Source organism: Odontesthes bonariensis, chromosome 17 (assembly GCF_027942865.1).
Source record: "Odontesthes bonariensis isolate fOdoBon6 chromosome 17, fOdoBon6.hap1, whole genome shotgun sequence".
In the NCBI taxonomy this organism is placed as follows: domain Eukaryota; kingdom Metazoa; phylum Chordata; class Actinopteri; order Atheriniformes; family Atherinopsidae; genus Odontesthes; species Odontesthes bonariensis.
In genome coordinates, this window is record NC_134522.1 from 21,076,115 (window position 1) to 21,096,258 (window position 20,144).

Consider the following 20,144-nt stretch of genomic DNA (forward strand, 5'->3'; position numbering starts at 1 on the left):
ATTTACCCGCAGTCCTCTCAGATGACAGATATACCCCAGATGTTCTATAACACTTACGCTGAATGCGTGCAAAGGACTTGACTTTGCAAAGACACACTTCTTTGTAAACAACTTGTTTTGTTTGATGGTTACATCATAAAGAGACCTACACATTCAGCTGAGAATTTTTCTGCCTTTTCACTCAGTTGAGCAACATTCACCTGCAACCATGATGCCGAGTAATAACCCCTTCGTGATGTGGCAGCCTGTAGGCTGATTGGAAATCAGTTTATTATCAGTTTTCTGTCTCCCTCGCAGCAAGTCCATCCAAGCGGAACAAATGCAGTCAGTTTGGTCTGTTATCGCTCAAACACACCTGGCCTGTTGGCATCACAGCTCTTTGTGGGTGTGTGTGAGTTAATGGATACTATGCTATTTGGTCAAAATACCTCCACCGGAGTAGAGGGAGCAAAAACTGATAGCTTTAACATTTGAAGCCATTTCTATCTCATTTGGTATCCTCAGTATGATTACTGTTAAGATGCATGAGATGAACGCATTTGTTTGGAAAAGCACACAGTTTGTCTGTCTTGCTTTGCGTAGACACAGGCTCACGTCAGTGCATTGTGGTTTGCAGAAGGCTTTACATGCATTAGCAGAGGGGAAAGTGAAATGGTTGCATTAAGTCTTCTGTTCGTGTCGTGTTTTCTCGTCAAGCTCAAAGCTGAACGGTGGCATTAGCGTCCAGCTCAGTCATGTTCATGTAGGACCAGCCTTTCACAGGCCACTGGGCCTGAGCTGTGAGGCCTGAGAGTGACAAAGACAGAAAATACAAGGGACAGGGAGAGGAAAAGTAGGCGAGACATTCTGTGAATTAATGGAAAGGCATAAAGAGGAGATTGTGAGACGTTAAGAGGGTTTAGATAATGAGCGAGAGAATCCGAGGGATAAGAGAGGGAGGCAGAGTGAGACAGAGGGAGAAACTGTAGATCTAGGTCACAGAGGCAAAGCAGTCAACAAACGAGTGGAGGAAGGGATGAACAAGCCTGTGAAGCTCAATGCTGCTGGGTCTGAATAGGATGGAACAGAGAGTAAGTGGGCTATCCCTTTGAGAGAGAGCAGGATGACAGCATAATGTGTGAAATCCATTGCATTATTTATCATCATCAAGGCTGCAGCTATATTCCTTTTTTCATTAACGGTATTGTATAAATAAACACATGATGATATATGTATGACAAACTTGAAATATCACATAGATCTGTCACCCTGACGTGTTTTGGAGTTCTACATCATTTCTTGAAATTTCCTATTTTGTGTGACCAACGATCAAAACCGAATTTAACACGCAAGGGCTTGTAACAGTGCATCCTCATTTGAGGGGCTGGTACCAGCAGATATTTGGCATTTAACCTGATCAAGCTGGTTGCCATTCCAACACAAATGTTGTCGCTTTAAAAGCTCAAAAATGATACAATCCCGATGTTTTTGTCACTCTTTTCCCTTTTACATTCTAAATCTCTGTGTTTCTGTATCATGCTGTCCACTGTCCATGTCTCGCTACAGTTCATTTCTGAAGGCCATAAATGCTTATAAGGAGGAAGGAGGAGACGGCAGAAGGGCCTTCTGCACCTTCATGCAAGAGATCGCCCTAAACTGCCTGTAGTGGCACTCTGTGTCCTCAAAGTTCGTTGTACCACCTTTGCAGCTTGTCAAAAAACCAGTATCTGAATAACTCGACTGAAACCAAGTCTTCTTTTATGATGTTTACTAAGATAACTGAAAAAATACGTTTACACAAGAAATTAAAAGGCTCGGTACAGATCGGTCAAAAAACTGTGTTGCTTCCATAGAATCCAGCTGCAATCTGACCGTGAACGTGGATACAAGCAATATCAAAATTACGTTTCACAGTAAAAGCATCTTTTACACTAATACTATACTATACTAAGTTAAGCATTCTAGAAAATATAATCACTATGAATTTCTTCAAATTAAATTAAGCATTTTTAAACATTTTTAATCTAACTTATTATTCTATGAATTCCCCATTAACTGGCTCTTACACTGCCAATGGTTGGGATTAGGATTACACAATTGACTATTTGTATGACGTTATTCCCAACATGTCACATGAGTTGTAGGAGAAAACATAAACCGAAGGATGTCTTGCCACCTTACAATTTTCATACACAGATTGTGACACTGCTACGTTTTTGGAAGTGTGGACGTATGCACAGACAAGTTTGACTCCCTGCGGAAACTGACTTGTTCTTATTCTAGTTTCCACCGCGCTCAGGCAGGTCGACTTCGAGAGACACGTGTGCACTACGAATCAGGTCAGCTGACAAGTCTGTGCGGTCACATCAAATTGCCGGGTTTTACCCCGAGTGGTGGTGGTGATGATGACATTTATGTGCTATGCATCCCACCGAAGATTCGTGGAAGCGAAAAGCGCAACATTCCTGTAATAAGAACAAGTCCATTTAAATATGTTGGGAGTAATTGAAACTGGCACACAAATCCACTTGGTTAGCATTAGGAAGGGATAATGGTTTGGCCTAAAAAACAGGTTTACAAAGCGTTAATCCTGTGTTCTAGGGGGAAAAATATCCAAAAAACAAGACGTACCTGGCATGTTGCTGTTTGAAATCAGGTTGTCCTCTCAAAGCAGCAGAATGTAACATCAGAGAAATGACTCTCAGCTAACATGACATGTGTTTCATGAAACAATGAATTGACTGATGGCTTTAGTAGTTATCGTCTTATCCGTTGTTCACCTGAATTGTTTCAATGTTATATTGTTGCATGCATTATTCTGATTACTGCGGTGTAAGTACTATTTTGGCCCGGCTCTATCTCGTCTTTGGATTTGCAAGTAAACGAAGAGGTAGAGGACAAAGACGGAGCAAAGGATGATGACGAACAGACTGTGCTAATTCCTTTTTGATGCTCCTTTCAAACTTGGTCATCTATTAAGGCTGGATAACATTACTGCTGCCGGAGGAATGGTGAGGAGAGATGGATGGAGGGAGGCTGTCAGGTGGCTCGGAGTAATGAATCTTTTTTCAGCTCTGATGATATCCGTGTCTGATAGATGTTTGACACATTCACTGTCTTGCTCTCTCAGTCACCCTCTGACTCCTTCAGTCATTGCCTTTGTGTGCATATGTGGGGGTGTTGGCAAGAAATAAAATGAAATGGAGTTTTTGTGTTTTGTATGTGTGTATGAGTAATGTGAGTTTCTGCTTTGTAAGTGGCTGTAATTCTTTTGTTGGGTTTTCAACAAAGCTGGCCCTTGTGCTTGTGGAATTGGGGCAGTCTGATCCTAATGAGAAATCCCTGGTCAATCTTTCCAGCTCTTTTACTCTCACAGAATCGGGACTGCGCTTTTATGTGTGCTTCAGCGTGTGTGTGTGTGTGTGTGAGTGTGAGAGAGAGAGAGAGAGGGAGAGGGAGAGAGCGAGGGAGCGAGGGGAAGAAAGATGATCACAGTGTTCAACCATCCAGTGGATCCTGCTTAGTTTGCATTGTGAAGTGCAGAATTACCATGTTAAACTCCAACTTTCTTTCAGCAATATATCAGCAAGTTTAAAAGTTGAGCTGTTAAATAAGACATTTCGACTTGAAGTCATTCAGAGAGCTCAGCTGACACTAGAATATTTCCAGTTATCTTTTGGCAGCCCACCAAATGTTCTTTGGTGGGCTTTGTTTCCAACTTTCAGCTCCTTCAAACGGTTTCTTCCACAAATTGAAACGCGTTTCAATGCATTTTGCTGTTACACAGTGATAACTGTGCAAGTTACTGTTCAAACATATTATGAATAAAGTCAGTCCTTATCAGTCTACATTTTGGGAATCAGCCCTTGCTCCAAACATCATGGGAACTGATTACTAATAGATAAAGATTTAACAGTATCCTTATGTTGACCACAAGCCAGTTGCTATACTTGCCTTCTTACTTCACTGTTAATAATTGTGTCCAATGGAAAAACAAACACTCAAGAGCTATTCATCAAGTAGATTGAGTCTTGGCAACCTTGTGGGTGTTATTGATCTGTTAAAACGACATTAAAATACAATATGAAGCTGCGAGAATGACTAATGACCAATGGCAGGGTGCAGAGACTGCCCTGGGTAAAATCATTCCAGCAGACAACCTGCAAATATATGAAGCCAACAACTTTTATTCCTACTTGGCTCTGTTCTTGCCATGGCATTCCTGGCCTGGTTATTGGGTGTAGCACATGTTATCAGAACCACCCAGCCATTAAAGCCCTTAGGAGGTGCTTTAGAGCCAGACCCTTAATGCCATCTGGTTTCAAACAGTTCCAGAAGGAAAACAGTCCGACCCTTGTTTTGTGTGTGCGTGTGTGTGTATTTCCTGGCCTATGTGTGTATAGATTTGTTTGTCTGTATCACTACTGCTAAGCTGTTCTGATCAGACTATAACATGCTAATCAGTTGAGTTCAGACAGGTGGAAGTAAAAGCCATCAGTGGGTTTAGCATGTCTATCCATGTTAGCTTCATTAGTTTATCACAGCCACAGATGCTCTGTTACAAATGAACCACTTGGGCTTTCCAATTGCCCTCAGCGTCCTATCTCTTGGTTACTTTCCCTCTACATCCCCCAGGCATCTGCATCGCCTTGATATTACACAATAGTCGGGTTCATAGATCGGTGTCTGTCTTCTTTTTTTCTACCATTTCTTGTGAGATATCTCAGACATGGTTTAATCTCTTTCTGCTGATAAACATTTGTCTGGAAAAGCACGTGACCCATTTTAAATGATTTCAAAGACCGTTGGCAATCCACATAAAGATATAAATGTTGAAACTTGTGCCTGCGATAACAGGAGACATGAGCATTGAAGTATGATTCATTCAGATATACCAATTTGGAAAAATGAAAATGAAGATTGCAATCAAGTCTGATTGTCAAGTAAAGTCTAATCATAAAGCGCTTGATTCTTGTGTAGATAAGGGAAAAAAAAAAAAAAAAGTCGATTTTTAAACTATATTTCCATTTGAAACACAAGCAAAACTTCCATTAAAAGAGTTTGGATGTTGAGAGTTTATTAAAGTCGTTGACTGTTATTAGTTATATAAAAAGAAAGAGATGTCAGTTTGGGCTCCTTCTGTTTAAGACACTGTTTATGTATCGCAACATCCCCAACCAGGTTCAAAGCGAGGGCAGCTGTCATTCCAATATTTCTCTTTTCTCCACTTTCAAGCTTCGATTAAATCCGTAAGACCTCCAAAACACCAGAGCTGTGAATAGATATGAGATAAAACCGACAACTTGCATATAGATTTCAATGAAGGACCTACTCCTTATTTACATTTAGAGGGGTTACAGATCATATATGGGTAAATGATTACGAATGGAAAAATAAGATGTGCTATATATGCTGTTTATTCTGTTCAAACAGACTTTTTTTTTTAAGGCAGTGTGAAAATGCAAATATGCATGTCTGCTGTTTTCCCCTGTAGAAAACTTTTAAATGTTCATTCACGTTTCTCCTCTGTCTCTGCCCTGTCTATCTGTGTCCCCTGTCCTCCTCCTCTCCTCTGTTCACCAGGGTCGCCATGTCAAGACAGGTCAGCTGGCAGCCATCAAGGTCATGGATGTCACCGGGGTAAGACATGCACATGTGCACTCTGGAACACACACTCGTACATGCCCATGATCCAACCCCCACCTCCCCCGAAAAAAACATCTCAACCGATTATACCACTGTCTACCATAACATCTAATTATGTGCCATGAGTCAGTGCTGGTGTGTGAATGTGTGTGCATGTGAACGTGTTGTGGAGGAGAGGAAATTAGGACAGGCCTATTGCCATGGTAATATTAGCTGGAGGTATTAGGACAGCAGTATGGCCTCAGGCGTGTCTGTAAAGCAGGAGGGAATCTCAGCTATATTTAGAGATCCTCTCACCCTGCGCCTCCCTGTCAGCACTCAGCTGCCAGCAAAACAATGAAGGACTGCAGGAATTCAGCAACACAGGCTCTTTTGAATGAATCAATCAATGGGAACATGAATGAATGAATGAATAAGAGGATGAACATATGCAGGGTGCATGGTATATGAAGATCAAGGAATGCACAAGGAAGCAAAAGTGCATGTGTAAATCAGTAAGTCAACAAAAAGATGATTGCATGCAAATCAGTGTGCAAATCAATCTCCTTGGATACAATAAGAATGAATGACTATTAATTACTGGTGAAAAATAAATGAAGGGTAAAATACAAAATTGCAAACTTAATGAGCTGCAACTGCAAAAAATCACTAAAAACACTCAACGGAATTCATCATGGCTCAGTTCTCTGCCATTTTACATCATAAATAAGAGACTTAACATTTGACACCACAACAGCTTGTTTGGAACAACAGTTTTTTGGCTTTGTCGGAGAAACCCCTAGAAATAAAGCTAATTAAAAAGTAATTTCTGTCATAATTTGGGGCCCAGCTGTGAGCTTTGCAATGCCCGTTTTTTCTGAATTGAAACCAATTCAAAATGCAAATCCACGAATAACTTGATTGCTTTGGCTCTATCAACATCCCATTAGGATGTATAAAAGGCTCACAAATGGAGGTCCTGGTCTAAAGCCCGTGAATATTTCTGTTGTTGTTTGTCTCAGGATGAGGAAGAGGAGATTAAAGCAGAAATTAACATGCTAAAGAAGTACAGCCACCACCGCAACATCGCCACCTACTATGGAGCTTTCATCAAGAAAAACCCTCCTGGCGTGGATGACCAGCTATGGGTATGGCATCATTTATGTGTTTGTTTGGGCATGCATTTTTCTGCTTTTTTTATATTTATCTATGTCACTGAAGGGAATTATGCAGATAGTCTTTTTGAAAAATACAAAGTGACTTTCTGCTCTTCCTGTCACATCATTACATGAAAAGCAACAGTGGAGTGCACCAATGCACGCAAGCAACTGCAGGTTTGTGTGCACTGGGGTTTGTACGTATCCATAATATGTTTGAGCAAAAAAACAAAGGATGTGAATCAGTGTAGGGCCTTCTGGCGGCTGTAATAAATCATGTGTTAAGGCGAAATAAAGGAACTCTCTGTTCTCTGATGCTGTTGCATTCATAACACAACAATGGGAGGACACACACAAGCTAATATATACTCACACAGCAGCCAAATATACTGCCTGCATAATTCTCCCTGACTCGAGAGCTCATGGTTATCCTCGAGTGTGTTAGTGTGCACAACTGTGTTGGAGTGGTTTTTACGTGCGTCTTCTTCAATTTATGTGTATACTGTATGAGCATTTTGTGTTTGTCTGACTCCCTACACTCTCAAAGTCTGGATGAGAGGAATTTGGCTGTTTTTTGCCAACCGCCTCTTCCTCATCAAGAGGGTTGATTAGGAGGGCTTGAAGCAGAGCCAGAACTGACCAGCTGAACTTTCGTCCACCAGTCTCCATGGATGTAATGCAGAGAGGACTGAAGGGGGGGGTTACGTGCTTCTGCACTTGTCCTTATGTGCACTTAAAGCTTCTTGCGTTCACTCTCTTCCTGGAAATCCACGTCACTAAGATCTTCGACACCTCTTGTGCGCCTTAGAGGAGTGATTATAGAGGAGGACTGTTGAATATCTGAGAGAGAGAAAAGACAGGTTTATCCTACACTGACTTTTATCTATCAACTGGTGTGGCGTATAAATGCTGCACCTCAACATTTGGCACACACTCTGGCACTGTTGAAGATGGAGCCAGTGATTTCTCATTTGGCAGCTTCCGCTTCTCTGTCCTCGCGTGTCCTCCTCACATCCACTCTAGGAGGGACTAGTATGTGAGTGAGGAAAGCGAGGAGAATTATTTCCATAATGAAAAGCATCCATTATGTTTGGGTCAGGACATGGACTTGTTTCAGTAATTTCATTGTATGACTCCACTGACAGAGTTGATTCCACTAGTTTCTGTTCTCTCTATGGAGTGTGTGGAGAGAGGCAGTCTATAACTATGGCTGTCTGTTTAGGTGCGTTGTCTATGTACTCAGCGAGTTAAAAAAAAAGCAAACAAAATCACCCTGGATTTAGCAAAGCTAAGACCGTTCCATTGAAAAAGCAGTGATTAATAGGTTTCAGCTGGCAATTATAACTGATGCAATGAGTGGCTTGTCATTGCTTAACCAAGGCATGAGAAGGTGTTACTGTGAGTAACCTGGGAGTGTAGGGGAGAGCAATCATCTTCGAGGAAGACGTGCTCAGAAGAAAATCTGGAACGATCGTGATCAGTGAAACGTTTGAGGAAATCAAATCAAACAGCAGAACTCACTGCAGTGTTTAAGTGTGAAAGTGAGAGCATTCCCACACGCACAAAGTGGAAAAAACTTACGGAAACAGCTGCATAGCCTTAAGCAAAGCACTTATTAGTGAGACTAATTAGGGAAAAAGAAGTTTAAATTCGCGAGATGGCATACGACGAGCAAAGGAAAAGGGTCATGCAGTCTGATGAGTCAAGAATTCAGTGACGAGCGCATTAGATCTGGGGTTGCTTTGGTTGGTCAGATCCAAGGCCAGCTGACTACCTGAATATACTGATTCATCAGGTTTTTTGATCTATTGGGGGTTTTTTTTCTTTGCTGATGGCGCAGACATTTTACAAGATGACAATGCCAGGATTAGTCGGGCTCAAAGTCTGACAGACTGGTTCAGGGAGCACGGCACATCATTTTCACACATGGATTGGCCAACACAAAGTCCAGACCTTTAACCCCATTCAGAGTCTTTTGGGTTAGGTGAAGAAGACTTTACACAGCAGTCCAACTCTGATTTCCTTTATACAAGAGCTTGGCAAAGAAAATGAATACTCTTATAACTCCATATGGAAATAAATGTTATGACATTGCTTATTGAAATGGTACCTTGGTGGATATGTGCCATTAACAACCGGCTGACAACAATATCAGTACTTAAACAATCGTACAAATGCAAGAACAGTGTATCAGCCAAACGATAAAGATATGTCAACTAAAGAAATCAGCTCTTTCATGGAGCTGCGGGGATCCAAGTATTCATCTGTCAGTTACAAACTTTTTTTATTGCCATAGTGTTGCGTCAGGTGGCGATGTAGCAGGGCAAGAGGCAGGGTACAGCCTGGGCAAGGTACAGCCTGGGCAGGGTACAGCCTGGGCAAGGTACAGCCTGGGCAGGGTACAGCCTGGGCAGGGTACAGCCTGGGCAGGGTACAGCCTGGGCAGGGTACAGCCTGGGCAGGGTACAGCCTGGGCAGGTCAGCGGTCCATCTACGGGGCGAACACAAAGACGAGACAACCGTGCAACACAACAGCAAATGTAGAGCTGCCAATTAACCTTTCATGCATGTCTGTGGACCGTGTTAGAGCACCCACACAGGCACTGGAAAAACATGCTAATTGTATAGAAGACCCCGTATCACCAGAATCGGTTACAGCCAGTCATGTGTAAAACACTGCGAATGGAAAAACTCGTTTACTTTTACTTGTAGTGGCGTGTTTTTCCAGATACCTGCCAAGATAATGAGCACGTTGGTTATAAGTGTCTTGTTGTCAGTTTATTTGGAATAGGATGCGTACCTACACGGATAAACAAGTGATGTTTTTTATGATTAGTTTTCGTGGCACCTGACGCAGTTGTTTACAAGAGTTCCTGGCTTATCTGGAACAGTTCTGGGCCAGATTACCACCTTTTGGCAGGACAATGAATAATCAATACTGTTTGTGTGTGTGTGTGTGTGTGTGTGTGTGTGTGTGTGTGTGTGTACGTAGCTGGTGATGGAGTTCTGTGGAGCTGGCTCAGTCACAGACTTGATCAAGAACACCAAGGGCAACTCTCTGAAAGAGGAGTGGACGGCTTACATCTGCAGAGAGATTCTCAGGGTAAGTCGCAAGTCAGATGTTAAACTTGTTTGGAAGCAAAGCAGCAACAGAGGAGCAGTTTGTGATTACACTGTAGTTTTGGCTGTTATGCTGCTAATTAGATCATCTATCCTTTTTATTTTATTTGCTGTTCCAACATGTCCCACATGCCTCAGAGATTCTAGATAAAGACTGACGCAAAAAACAAAGTAAAGCGCGATTCAAATTCACTAGTAAGTGAGTAAGTAAGCATTATTTGTACAGCGCCTTTCACAGGCCAGGGTCACAAAGCGCTTTACAGTTACAACAGAAACACACAGTTAGGAAGTACATACAAGTATAAGTTTCAAAGGCCAAGGCAACTCAGTGATAATCATAACAGCCCTAAGACAATTAAGCAAAAACCTGAACAAATAAATAGGTCTTAAGTTGCCTTTTGAAGGCGTCAACAGACTCCATCGAACGCAGAGAGAGCGGAAGATCGATCCAAAGACTGTAATGCTTTTTTGAAAGAAGGCCTTTTCTTTGATTAAAAATCCTGTGTCTCTTACGTTCCATCATGTTTCTGGACTGATTGTAAAGGCTTTGATTGGATTTTTGAGAAAGGGTATTCTTTCTCCCACGACTTATCTCAGCCATCTGTTATTGTACGATATGGATGCTGAGGGCAACAGTCTCCACTTTTTTTCACCCTTTTTTCATATTTTGTCTCACCCTGTGTTTTTTGCTTTGGCTCTTTGTGCTTTCTCTGCCTCTGAACGCCTCATGCTCTCTTTATTTTTTCATTTTTTTTTTCATTTCTCATCCTCGTTCCCGCTGTCCTTTTTAACAATTCAGATTGACCTATATTCTGTTTTTTTTTTCATCCAGTAGCTTGCTTGACTTTCTAGTGCAAGAATTTTATTTGAAATGCTAAATATCGAGGTATAACAGTAAATATTGTACATGTTATGAGCAAATATAAGCATTTGAAAAACCCAAATTCTGTTCACATGTGCATTTACTGTAGTTTAAATGTGAAAGACAGACAAAATGCCTTGCGTCATATTTTTTTTTTAACATGTTTTCTCTCTGTGCATTCAGTGTATGGTTGACAGTTACAGACGGTTATGATTGATAAACTAAAACTTCTGATATTACCTTCTACTTTCTGCCAGTCACCCAATCACAGGCAGGCTAGAGGTCATCCGGTCATTGCCCAGTAGCGACGCTACAAGTTTAAACCTGCTCAAGGATGCGTCCTTTTCAGAAATAAGCTCTTCCTTGGAAAAAAATAATCGCAGCTTGGCTCATTGCTGCGGTGGCTTTGCCTCTAATGCCGCGTCTGTCTGTGTCTGCAGGGTCTGACTCATCTCCATCAGCACAAGGTCATCCACAGAGACATCAAGGGACAGAACGTCCTGCTGACTGAGAACGCTGAGGTCAAACTAGGTCAGTCTGTCATCTAACCCCACTTGACAAAATGGCTTCAGCATTGGGAGGGCAGTAGGAGGTTTAAGGTTTCCAGTGGCTCTGAGGTGTGTTTGTGTGTGACTTTTCTTTCTGCCTTAATGCTGAATACCAGCCTACTCATCTCTTTGTAGCTCTGCTACTGTTCATGCTGCAGACTGAGTAAGGGACTCTCTCCCTCCTCCCCTTTAAAGCCCAATGAAGAAGGGATTGTTGAGACGATGTGTATGTGTTATTAAAACCCACTGGTTTTGTCCGTGTACTTGCTTTGTAGTGGATTTTGGGGTTTCGGCCCAGTTAGACAGAACAGTAGGAAGGAGGAACACATTTATTGGCACACCGTACTGGATGGCACCGGAGGTCATCGCCTGTGATGAAAACCCCGACGCCACATACGACTTCAAGGTGATTTTTCCAGTTTCCATTCCTATAAAAATGCACATGACTCACACTGTTGTGATCACCCTGAGCATTTATGCCTCCTTCATTGCAGAGTGATTTATGGTCACTGGGAATCACAGCGATAGAGATGGCTGAAGGAGCGCCACGTACGTACCCAGTCAATATCCCACACCTCTGTTACCCATCATTTCTTAGTGCTGCTTCAATAGATCACTTTAATCAGGAGGCAGATCATTTTCCCAGTCCGGGCTTCTGCAACACATCTTAAATCATAAAATTAATGGCGCCAAAGAGGTAGATATAAAATTGTCTGTCAAATTGCTGGAACGCTGCCTGGCCTTTAGTCTTTTATTCATCATCTTATTCCTAGAGGTGCACACATTTGTTATCATTGGGGGCAAAAGGACTTGTTTTCATTTTGGTGCAGCCAAGCAACAACCTATGGTGAAAAACTGCCCAACTGGTCACAGTAATCAGGTAGATCAGGTAGTTCAACTCAAAAGGATGTTGGATGTCATCACATTGATTAGAATGCTAATCACCTGAAACAAACTGATAAAACTGAGAATTAGGAAATGAAACCAAATGATATGCAGGTTCACGAGCAAGTCCTCATTTGGAGATGATAAAATTAAGTAAGTGTATGTTAGAAATGTGTAAAAAGAATGATTATAAGAATTTAGCACGTGCTCATGAGGTTGCTAACTCTAAAATGCTAACTCCTCTTGTTTTGTACCTGATATCTGACTCTTTAGCGCTGTGTGACATGCACCCAATGCGAGCCCTCTTCCTCATTCCACGCAACCCTGCCCCCAGACTCAAGTCAAAGAAGTGGTGAGTGTGTATGCAGATAATTATTAAACTAGTAATTCAGAGAAAGGCAGGGTGGGAAAGTAGTCCAGACTGAAAGTAGCTGCTCTCAAAGGAAGTTTTTCTGTTGTATGTGCGTCTGGTTTCAGGTCAAAGAAGTTCCAGTCTTTCATAGAGAGCTGCCTGGTGAAGAGCCACAGTCAGAGACCCAGCACAGAGCAGCTCCTCAAACATCCGTTCATCAGAGAACTGCCCAATGAGAGGCAAATCCGCATCCAGCTGAAAGACCACATTGACCGCACCAAGAAGAAGAGAGGAGAGAGGGGTGAGGGAGAACATGTGAAGTACACGTGTGCAGTTGAGGATTTAAACACAAATGTTTGGCTTTGACTTTTGTAACAGGTCAAGCGACAGTCGCGTTAAGTAGTTACGCTTGACATTTGTCAACAGGCAGTTTTTGTCTGACAGTTAGAGAAAAATTATGTTTACAATCGAGGCAACTTCTGTGTGACAAGATCTAAGCAAGTGTGGTTTGTCGACCATGTTTCATGTCCGGAATGTAACGGGGGTGAATACACCGCGGTAACGTGGGCCGAGATTGTATAGCATTACATCTTGACAATGTATTGTTTCAGCCATTGGTTGTCAACAAAACTGCATGTCTCTACATCGTAATACATTCATTGAAAAGAACTGCAGTGAATTACAAGCGGATCTTTTTAAGAGAAATTGTTGGCACCGAGCTTATCAAGGAAAAAGAGTTCCGATGACAGCTCCAGCATTTCAAAAGAACACGGTGCAGGACACCTACCTCTGAGCAATGTTAACAAGAAGAATAAACATTAAGATTAAAGTTAGCTTTGTTTAATTAAAAAGAGCCTGCTGAATACTGGAAGCACATTCAATGGTTTCATGAGACCAAGATAAATTTGTTCAGGTCAGATATTTGGCATAAACCTGGCCAGGACTGCCACAGTTAATGCACAGTCCCGAAACGCACTGATAGGAGAGGTATGAATACACATTGAATGAGTCATCAGAAACCTAACAAGTATCGGAATAACGATGATAAAAGGTGAGCTTTCAGCAGGCTTTCGCATACGTATTATTACACAGTCATTGCATAAAAAGTCCAACTGTGAGGGTTAAATTTCTGGATACACACACAAATATCGTTGCACGTATGCTGTCATGGTCATGGTTATTAGCGAGGCGGAAAGTAAAAGTGACAGACTTTGATTAAATGCCACTATTGCACAAATGCACAGTGGCAGATGATGGATTGACACTTGGCATGCAGAACAGAACCAGTAAGATCTACATTAACCGGTTCGAGAGACAACACACCGCAGGGTTTAACGGCAGGGTGATGTCTTGGAATGTCTTGTCGTTGTCGTGGCTGTGACTTTTTTTGGAGCTGACAATTTGTCATCTTGAGACGACAAGTCTACGTGGATGTGTCTCAGCATGAGCTGCGCCACTTCTACAAACCATTATGCTTTAAGACCTGTGGGACTGAAAGAGCTCTTGTACAAATGTTCACTACCTCGCTACACACAGTAAAACTGTCATTTGTACTCGTATTCGAAGTGACTAAAAGAAAGTGCCTCAAAGTAATGAGAATCGGGGAATGGCAAAGTCTTGAGCGCCTTGGTGAAGACCAGAGGCGGCTCAAGTGAAATATTCCACACCTGAAATGGAATGGCTTTGCTCTCTGCTGGATACAACCTTATCTACAGTACATGTTTACCTGTGTTTTTTTTCCCTTGTTTTATTTTTCCTCTTTGCCTCTTTCTCGCTCCCCATAAGATGAGACAGAATACGAGTATAGCGGCAGTGAAGAGGAGGATGAAGGAAGAGACATGGGTGAACCAAGGTCGGTGTCTTCACAAATGTACAAATATAAACACCCTCTCTACAGCTTTATACCCAGCACATATTTGATATGCCTTTACGGTCTCAATGAAAAAAATTCTACTTTCCAGCTCTATCATCAACATCCCTGGCGAGTCAACCCTAAGGCGAGACTTCCTGCGCCTCCAGCTGGCCAATAAGGAGCGCTCGGAGGCACAGCGGCGACAACAGCTGGAGCAGCAGCAGAACGAGGAACACAAGCGCTTACTGTTGGCCGAGAGACAGAAACGCATCGAGGAGCAGAAGGAGCAGAGGAGGCGGCTGGAACAGGTAATAGGCTTTTGGTTGAAGAGAGAAAATGTGCTCTTTGTGCAACTGAAGTTCTGCTCTCTGCTACAATTATTTGCAATTTATCTAGCAGTGAAGAAGGTAGCGGAGAAAGAGAGTGTGCTGCAGAGACACAAGCAGCTTTTTTTTTCCCCCTAGTGTCGTTCTGTTAGCTCCAGAGAGCAGGCTTACAGAAGGAAATCCTTAGCCCATAATCTGTGTGCTCTCTGTGGGTTCCCACCAGGGTTCGCTTACCAACGCACAGCTAAGCACCACGACTTGACTCAACTAACATGACCCCGCCAACTCAGAGCCAAGTTTCTGTGTGTATATGAGAGAGAGAGAGCCAGTGCATACATGTGACTCCTGCGTGAAAGCACTGTCACATCACCCTCAAAAGTTCCTTGTAGATGCTATGAAAAGTTAAGAGCTGTTGTTGAAAACTGAAATGGGTGAAATGAGCACACGTTTAAGGAATTCCAGCATTTTGCAGAGAATCTGTAAAAAATCTGCTGAGGCAAGGCCTTTTGGTTTGAAAGCTATTTAATGTGCGGCTCGTTCTTCTGTTCTCTTTGTCAACAGCAACAGCAGCGAGAGCGTGAGCTGAGGAAACAGCATGAGAGGGACCAGAGGAGACGCTATGAGGAAATGGAGCAGCTCCGTAGAGAGGAGGAGAGGAGGCATGCAGAGCGAGAGCAGGTTCACACATTTTACAACATATTCTATTCAGTGTCATGTATGCACACATCGTGTTGTTGCAGACACGTGTACCGTGATGATGACTCAAATCTGAAGTTCCTCAACTTCTGTTTCTCTTTTCTTTTCTGATAAACGTAGATGCGCTGCCCTTTTTGTCATCATTGTCCCCTTTAAAGTCCCACTTGTCGTTACCGTCGGGTAACATTCTCTTTTAGCTCTTCAGTTTGGCTTTTTCACAGTTTAAATTCAAGCTCTTTTCAGGCATCATCTTGCCACCACTCAAAACAAGCATACAGAGATGGAGGAAGTATCAAGTTGTGCATTTAAAACTGTAAGTGCAGATGTGCTGTCAACGACAACAGGTTGCTCAAGTATGGAAGTAAAAAATACTTGTGAGGTTATTATAGGTCACATTGTTTGATTGTTTACTGATGCTTTCATTTTTATGAAGTATTTAACTGTTGTGCTACTGATTTTTATGGATTTACATTAAGACTCCTCTTCTCGTTTGAAGTAGTGAGATTAGCTTGGCTATGTGGCTGGAAGCTTAAACAAACTCGATGTATAATGCAGTCCTCATCCTCATCAATTCCCTACTACAGCTCACCCTTGACATAGAGCAAAAGGTCCCGCCTGAAACACTACCCGCCCGTGTTGCAGACTACATGAGAAGCTGTTCGTTTTGTCGTTTCCGAGCCACCGTTTATAATAATGTCACCCACCCACCACGTTGTCAACTCCTACTCGGTGTTCCGTCAGAAGCACACATCTGGCTAAGAATGAGGATCGAGTGGATTCGTCCTTGAGCTCCCCCGGACTTCATTTATCTTTAAGGAAACTAATCGGTCAGGTAGCCTTTTATGAAACTGTGTCATTGAAATGTCAAACACTTTCCACACTTTTAAAATGCCACGTTAAAAAAAACTCAAGCATTTTCAAGGATTCACGGCTCCCACGTGAACTCGACGCATTACGTGTCAAAAAGGCATCCCCTGTTTGCTCCACTATTACTGCGGGTGGATTGTTTACTCTTTTTTTTTTTTTAACAGCCAGTTAATTCTACAGATGATGCTCAAAGAACCCCATTTCAAGATCAATGTCAGTTAATGATTGTCAAAAAAAAATCAAGAAACATACTTTACATACTCATATCAGAAAGGTAATGGCTAATGGTGAGACAACTGATTGCACTCATTTAATGCTCTTATTGAACTCGCTTTCGATTTCCTAAAATCTACTTCAACGTTATGTCCAAACGATTTCGTAAAATACTTGAAATGTTCTCTGTCTAGCCTTGTTAATCACACAGTTTTTCTACGTGGAGGCTGCATAAAACTAACTTTGAGTTTCCCTTGGTTGGTGTTGGCAGGATTTGTGTTTCCTCTCATCTGAAGAGGCTTTTGGTGTTTCTCACTCTCATTCTTTTAGTTGATGTCTTTTTAGCTCATTTTCTGTTTTTATCGTTATTACTATTATTATGTTTTTTCATTATTATGTTCTCTATGGCAAAAAGCCACTAAAACATATCTACATCAAATCGTATTTGTCCTTCCCTCGAAGTTTTAGCTGAGGCCCTTTTTTTTTTTTTTTTTTTCTTTTTTTTTTAGAAGCAAAGAAAATGTAACGGATTTTAGATCCAATGTCATAGTTTTGCTATTTTACTGAGCCCTGTCTCTGAAGTTGGGATCCCTTACTTATACTGGCATACTTTTTCAAGATATTTCTAAATTCTGCCACTCTTCTGAGTGGCTTGTTTATCTTTTTTAACAATTCAAGCTCTTGTCATCTCAGTGGAAAAGACCACTCTGCTTCTTTCCTCTGTTGTCTTCTTGATTTGGGATGATATCCTCACACCACCTTTTTTTTTTCTCCCCAGTTTTTTCCTTTTTTTCCTTTTTTTTGAGGACTGTTTAGCCTCACACTTCCGTCTTCTCTCCTCATCCACAGCCACCTCAGGAGATTATCTTCCACATTTCCCCCTCTCTGTCTTTGTCTCACACTGTACGTTGTTTTTCCCAAGGTTCCAATTTTTTCCTCTCTCAAACTGTTTCTCTCCACTTGTGTCGACATGCTGCTCAGGAATATATACGTAGGCAGCTGGAAGAGGAACAGAGGCAGTTAGAGATTCTCCAGCAGCAGCTACTGCAGGAACAGGCATTATTACTGGTAACCAAAACCCTCCCCCGTGTTATTACTGCTCCTCATCTGTGTCATGTGGTCCCTGTCCCCACTGCATGCACCCGAGGGACAGTTGAACAGAGGAAAAGGACTGAGGGAATCTGCAGTCTGAGCAGACCCAGCTTGTTAGTTGATTTGATGTAAAACATGAAGCTGATGCTAATGCCTCTGATGAATTTATTCCAATTACTGATTGCATGTATAGTGTTATTAAGTTGGCCGGATCTCAACGGGCCCCCCATTGGGTGCAAATATACTGTTTTGGCATAGACACAGACAGAATATGACATTGTTGTTTTCCACAGAGAAGTTCTCTAAGCACCCCTGTCTTGTCTGGTTGTGCTTTGTATGTACTCAGAATGCTATACGATGCATTTTATGTCCTTCTCTTTTCATGCAGTGGGAGGTTAGATATAAGTTCAGAGTGATGAAGAGTATGCAAAGAAACCTTTTGAGATCCAGCCAGCATAAACTCGACAGGGCACAGCAGTGACCCCATATACCAAAACCCTGGCTTTTACTGTGATGTTGTGACCTCTTAACTTCATAGCATTATCCTCCCAGCCTCCATCCCTCCCAATGTCAACCCATTCCTTTCCTATGTGTGTTTATGTGTATGTGTATCTGATTCCAGTTGTCTATATTTGTTTTTCTGTGATGACTGATTTTTGCACGTTTAACACATCTGACAATAGCAACATGCTTGTGCCCCTTTCCCTGTTATAGTATTTGTAAAACAAACGTGTGGGGAAAAACATGTGAGAGTGGAGTTTCCTGAACTATCAAAGTTAAAAACTTAAAAACTTAGATGAACAAGTAGGAATTATTTACTCTTACTATCTAGATAGATGAAGATCAGTGTGTTGTCACTCCACACATCAGCAAAGACCTAACGTTTCCACACACGTTCCCTTTCTCACCTTTTTCTCTTATGCTCTCCTTTTGCCCCACTCTTATCTCGTCACCTTCCCTTCCTCCCATTCACCCACCGCCGTTCTCTCTCCAGGAGTACAAGCGGAAGCAGATTGAGGAGCAACGGCAGGCAGAGCGTCTTCAGAGGCAGCTCCATCAGGAGAGAGCCTACCTGGTGTCTCTCCAACAGCAGCAGCAGGAGGGAAGGCAAGCAGAGAAGAAACAGCTTTACCACTACAAGGATGTCATTAATCCTAATGACAAGCCCGCCTGGGCCAAAGAAGTAAGTCCCGACATGCATGACAGGTCGTCCAAAGACGTGCATGCTCATTTTGATGAGAGGAAAGTCATGAAATTTTTTTAAAAGTCAACCTCAAGTGGACTTCTTCTGTTGTGAATGATTGTGAATTATTCAGCAGGTTCTATGAGAAGCGTCAGTCTTGTGAAGACAGCAAAAGAAAGTCGTTGGAGGATTTGACCAGAATGACTCTTAAAGTGATTGTTATTGCCATTGTTGCCTTTATAAACACACAGTGAGTGTTTGTTGTACTGCTCACACTCCTCTGACTCTGACTCCTAGGTCCAGAAGCAGCAGCATGCTCATGGTAACCCACCTCGCTCCAACCTTCAGCATCACCAGTCATTCAACCAGCCAGCCTCAACCTCCAGCTCTCATGGCCAACCGAAAGCTCAGGCCCCTATGCGAACCCCATCCCATGGTGCCAAGATCCTCTCCCCCACCCTCCCCCAAATATGTATTTCATCAGAATCTGGGGAACTCCTAGATTCAAGGTTGAAGCAGGAGATAAGTCATCAAGTCAGAGAGTTAAGGAAAAGTCAGAGGGGTGTTCATGACCCCAAGGGACCTAATAGGAGCTATGAAGATTATTCTGGTCAAATGCAAGTCAGTCAGTTTAACCCAGTTCCCAAGCCTTGCCCACCTGGGCAAATTAAGCAAAAACAGAAACCTAGAGGTAGGCCTCATTCTGCTTCAAGTCAGACAGCCATCCATAGACTAACACCTCCTGACCAACAGGTTAATGCTCTTCAACCCCAGGCTCCAGGACAGGTCCAGGCTCAAAAGCTCAGATCTGACTCTCCTGCCATTCCTGCAGTCAAACTGGTTGGTGCCAAACCCCGTCTCAGGTCGCTTTCACCCTGCTATAGAAGAGATGTACCTGTAGAAGATGAATATCAGAGAGGGTGGCACGAAGAGTTGCGGCAAAGTCTCAGTGATGAGAACCTAAGGATTCCCTCAAACCAGGAACAATTTGACCAAATTGACCCCCTCTCCCAGTCCTTCCCTGTAAACGCACTGCAATCAGCCCTAAACAGACGTAGAGGGTCCTACTCACCTTCCTCAGACAGTAGCCATCTTCTCACAGTCCCCGATTATTGCTCTCCTTCTGATGTGAACAGGGGAGTCAAGAGAGGCATGCAGAATCCAGTCAGAGTTAGCTCATCTATGTTGAATCTTAGCTCTTCTGCCCCTGCAGACGTACTCAGACAGGAACTTGCTAATCTTAATGTGAAACATTTTCTTTCCTCCGAACACTTGACCTCTCCAAATTGCCCACCTCTGAGCTTTCCGGCTCGCGCCTCTCCACAAAACTCACCCTTGCACTCCCCCAGATCTGCAGTATCCCGGTCCAACAGTAACGCATCCTCAC

General features: G+C 42.6%; 1 protein-coding gene across 13 annotated transcripts in view; it reads left to right on the forward strand.

Moving 5' to 3' along the window:
• Positions 1–20,144, forward strand: part of tnika (TRAF2 and NCK interacting kinase a) — a 63,875-nt gene that overhangs the window by 24,317 nt on the left and 19,414 nt on the right. For 5 of the 13 annotated variants that reach the window (XM_075448849.1, XM_075448851.1, XM_075448852.1 and 2 more), the window contains exons 3-16: positions 5,563–5,619; positions 6,627–6,752; positions 9,754–9,864; positions 11,184–11,274; positions 11,567–11,697; positions 11,786–11,840; positions 12,450–12,528; positions 12,654–12,829; positions 14,314–14,380; positions 14,490–14,688; positions 15,268–15,384; positions 17,464–17,550; positions 18,569–18,757; positions 19,055–19,597. In XM_075448849.1, the coding sequence (XP_075304964.1) occupies positions 5,563–5,619; positions 6,627–6,752; positions 9,754–9,864; positions 11,184–11,274; positions 11,567–11,697; positions 11,786–11,840; positions 12,450–12,528; positions 12,654–12,829; positions 14,314–14,380; positions 14,490–14,688; positions 15,268–15,384; positions 17,464–17,550; positions 18,569–18,757; positions 19,055–19,597 (2,028 nt within the window). The remainder of the gene's footprint in view (positions 1–5,562; positions 5,620–6,626; positions 6,753–9,753; positions 9,865–11,183; positions 11,275–11,566; positions 11,698–11,785; positions 11,841–12,449; positions 12,529–12,653; positions 12,830–14,313; positions 14,381–14,489; positions 14,689–15,267; positions 15,385–17,463; positions 17,551–18,568; positions 18,758–19,054; positions 19,598–20,144) is intronic. The other 8 variants (XM_075448854.1, XM_075448855.1, XM_075448856.1 and 5 more) reach the window with 3 other exon arrangements.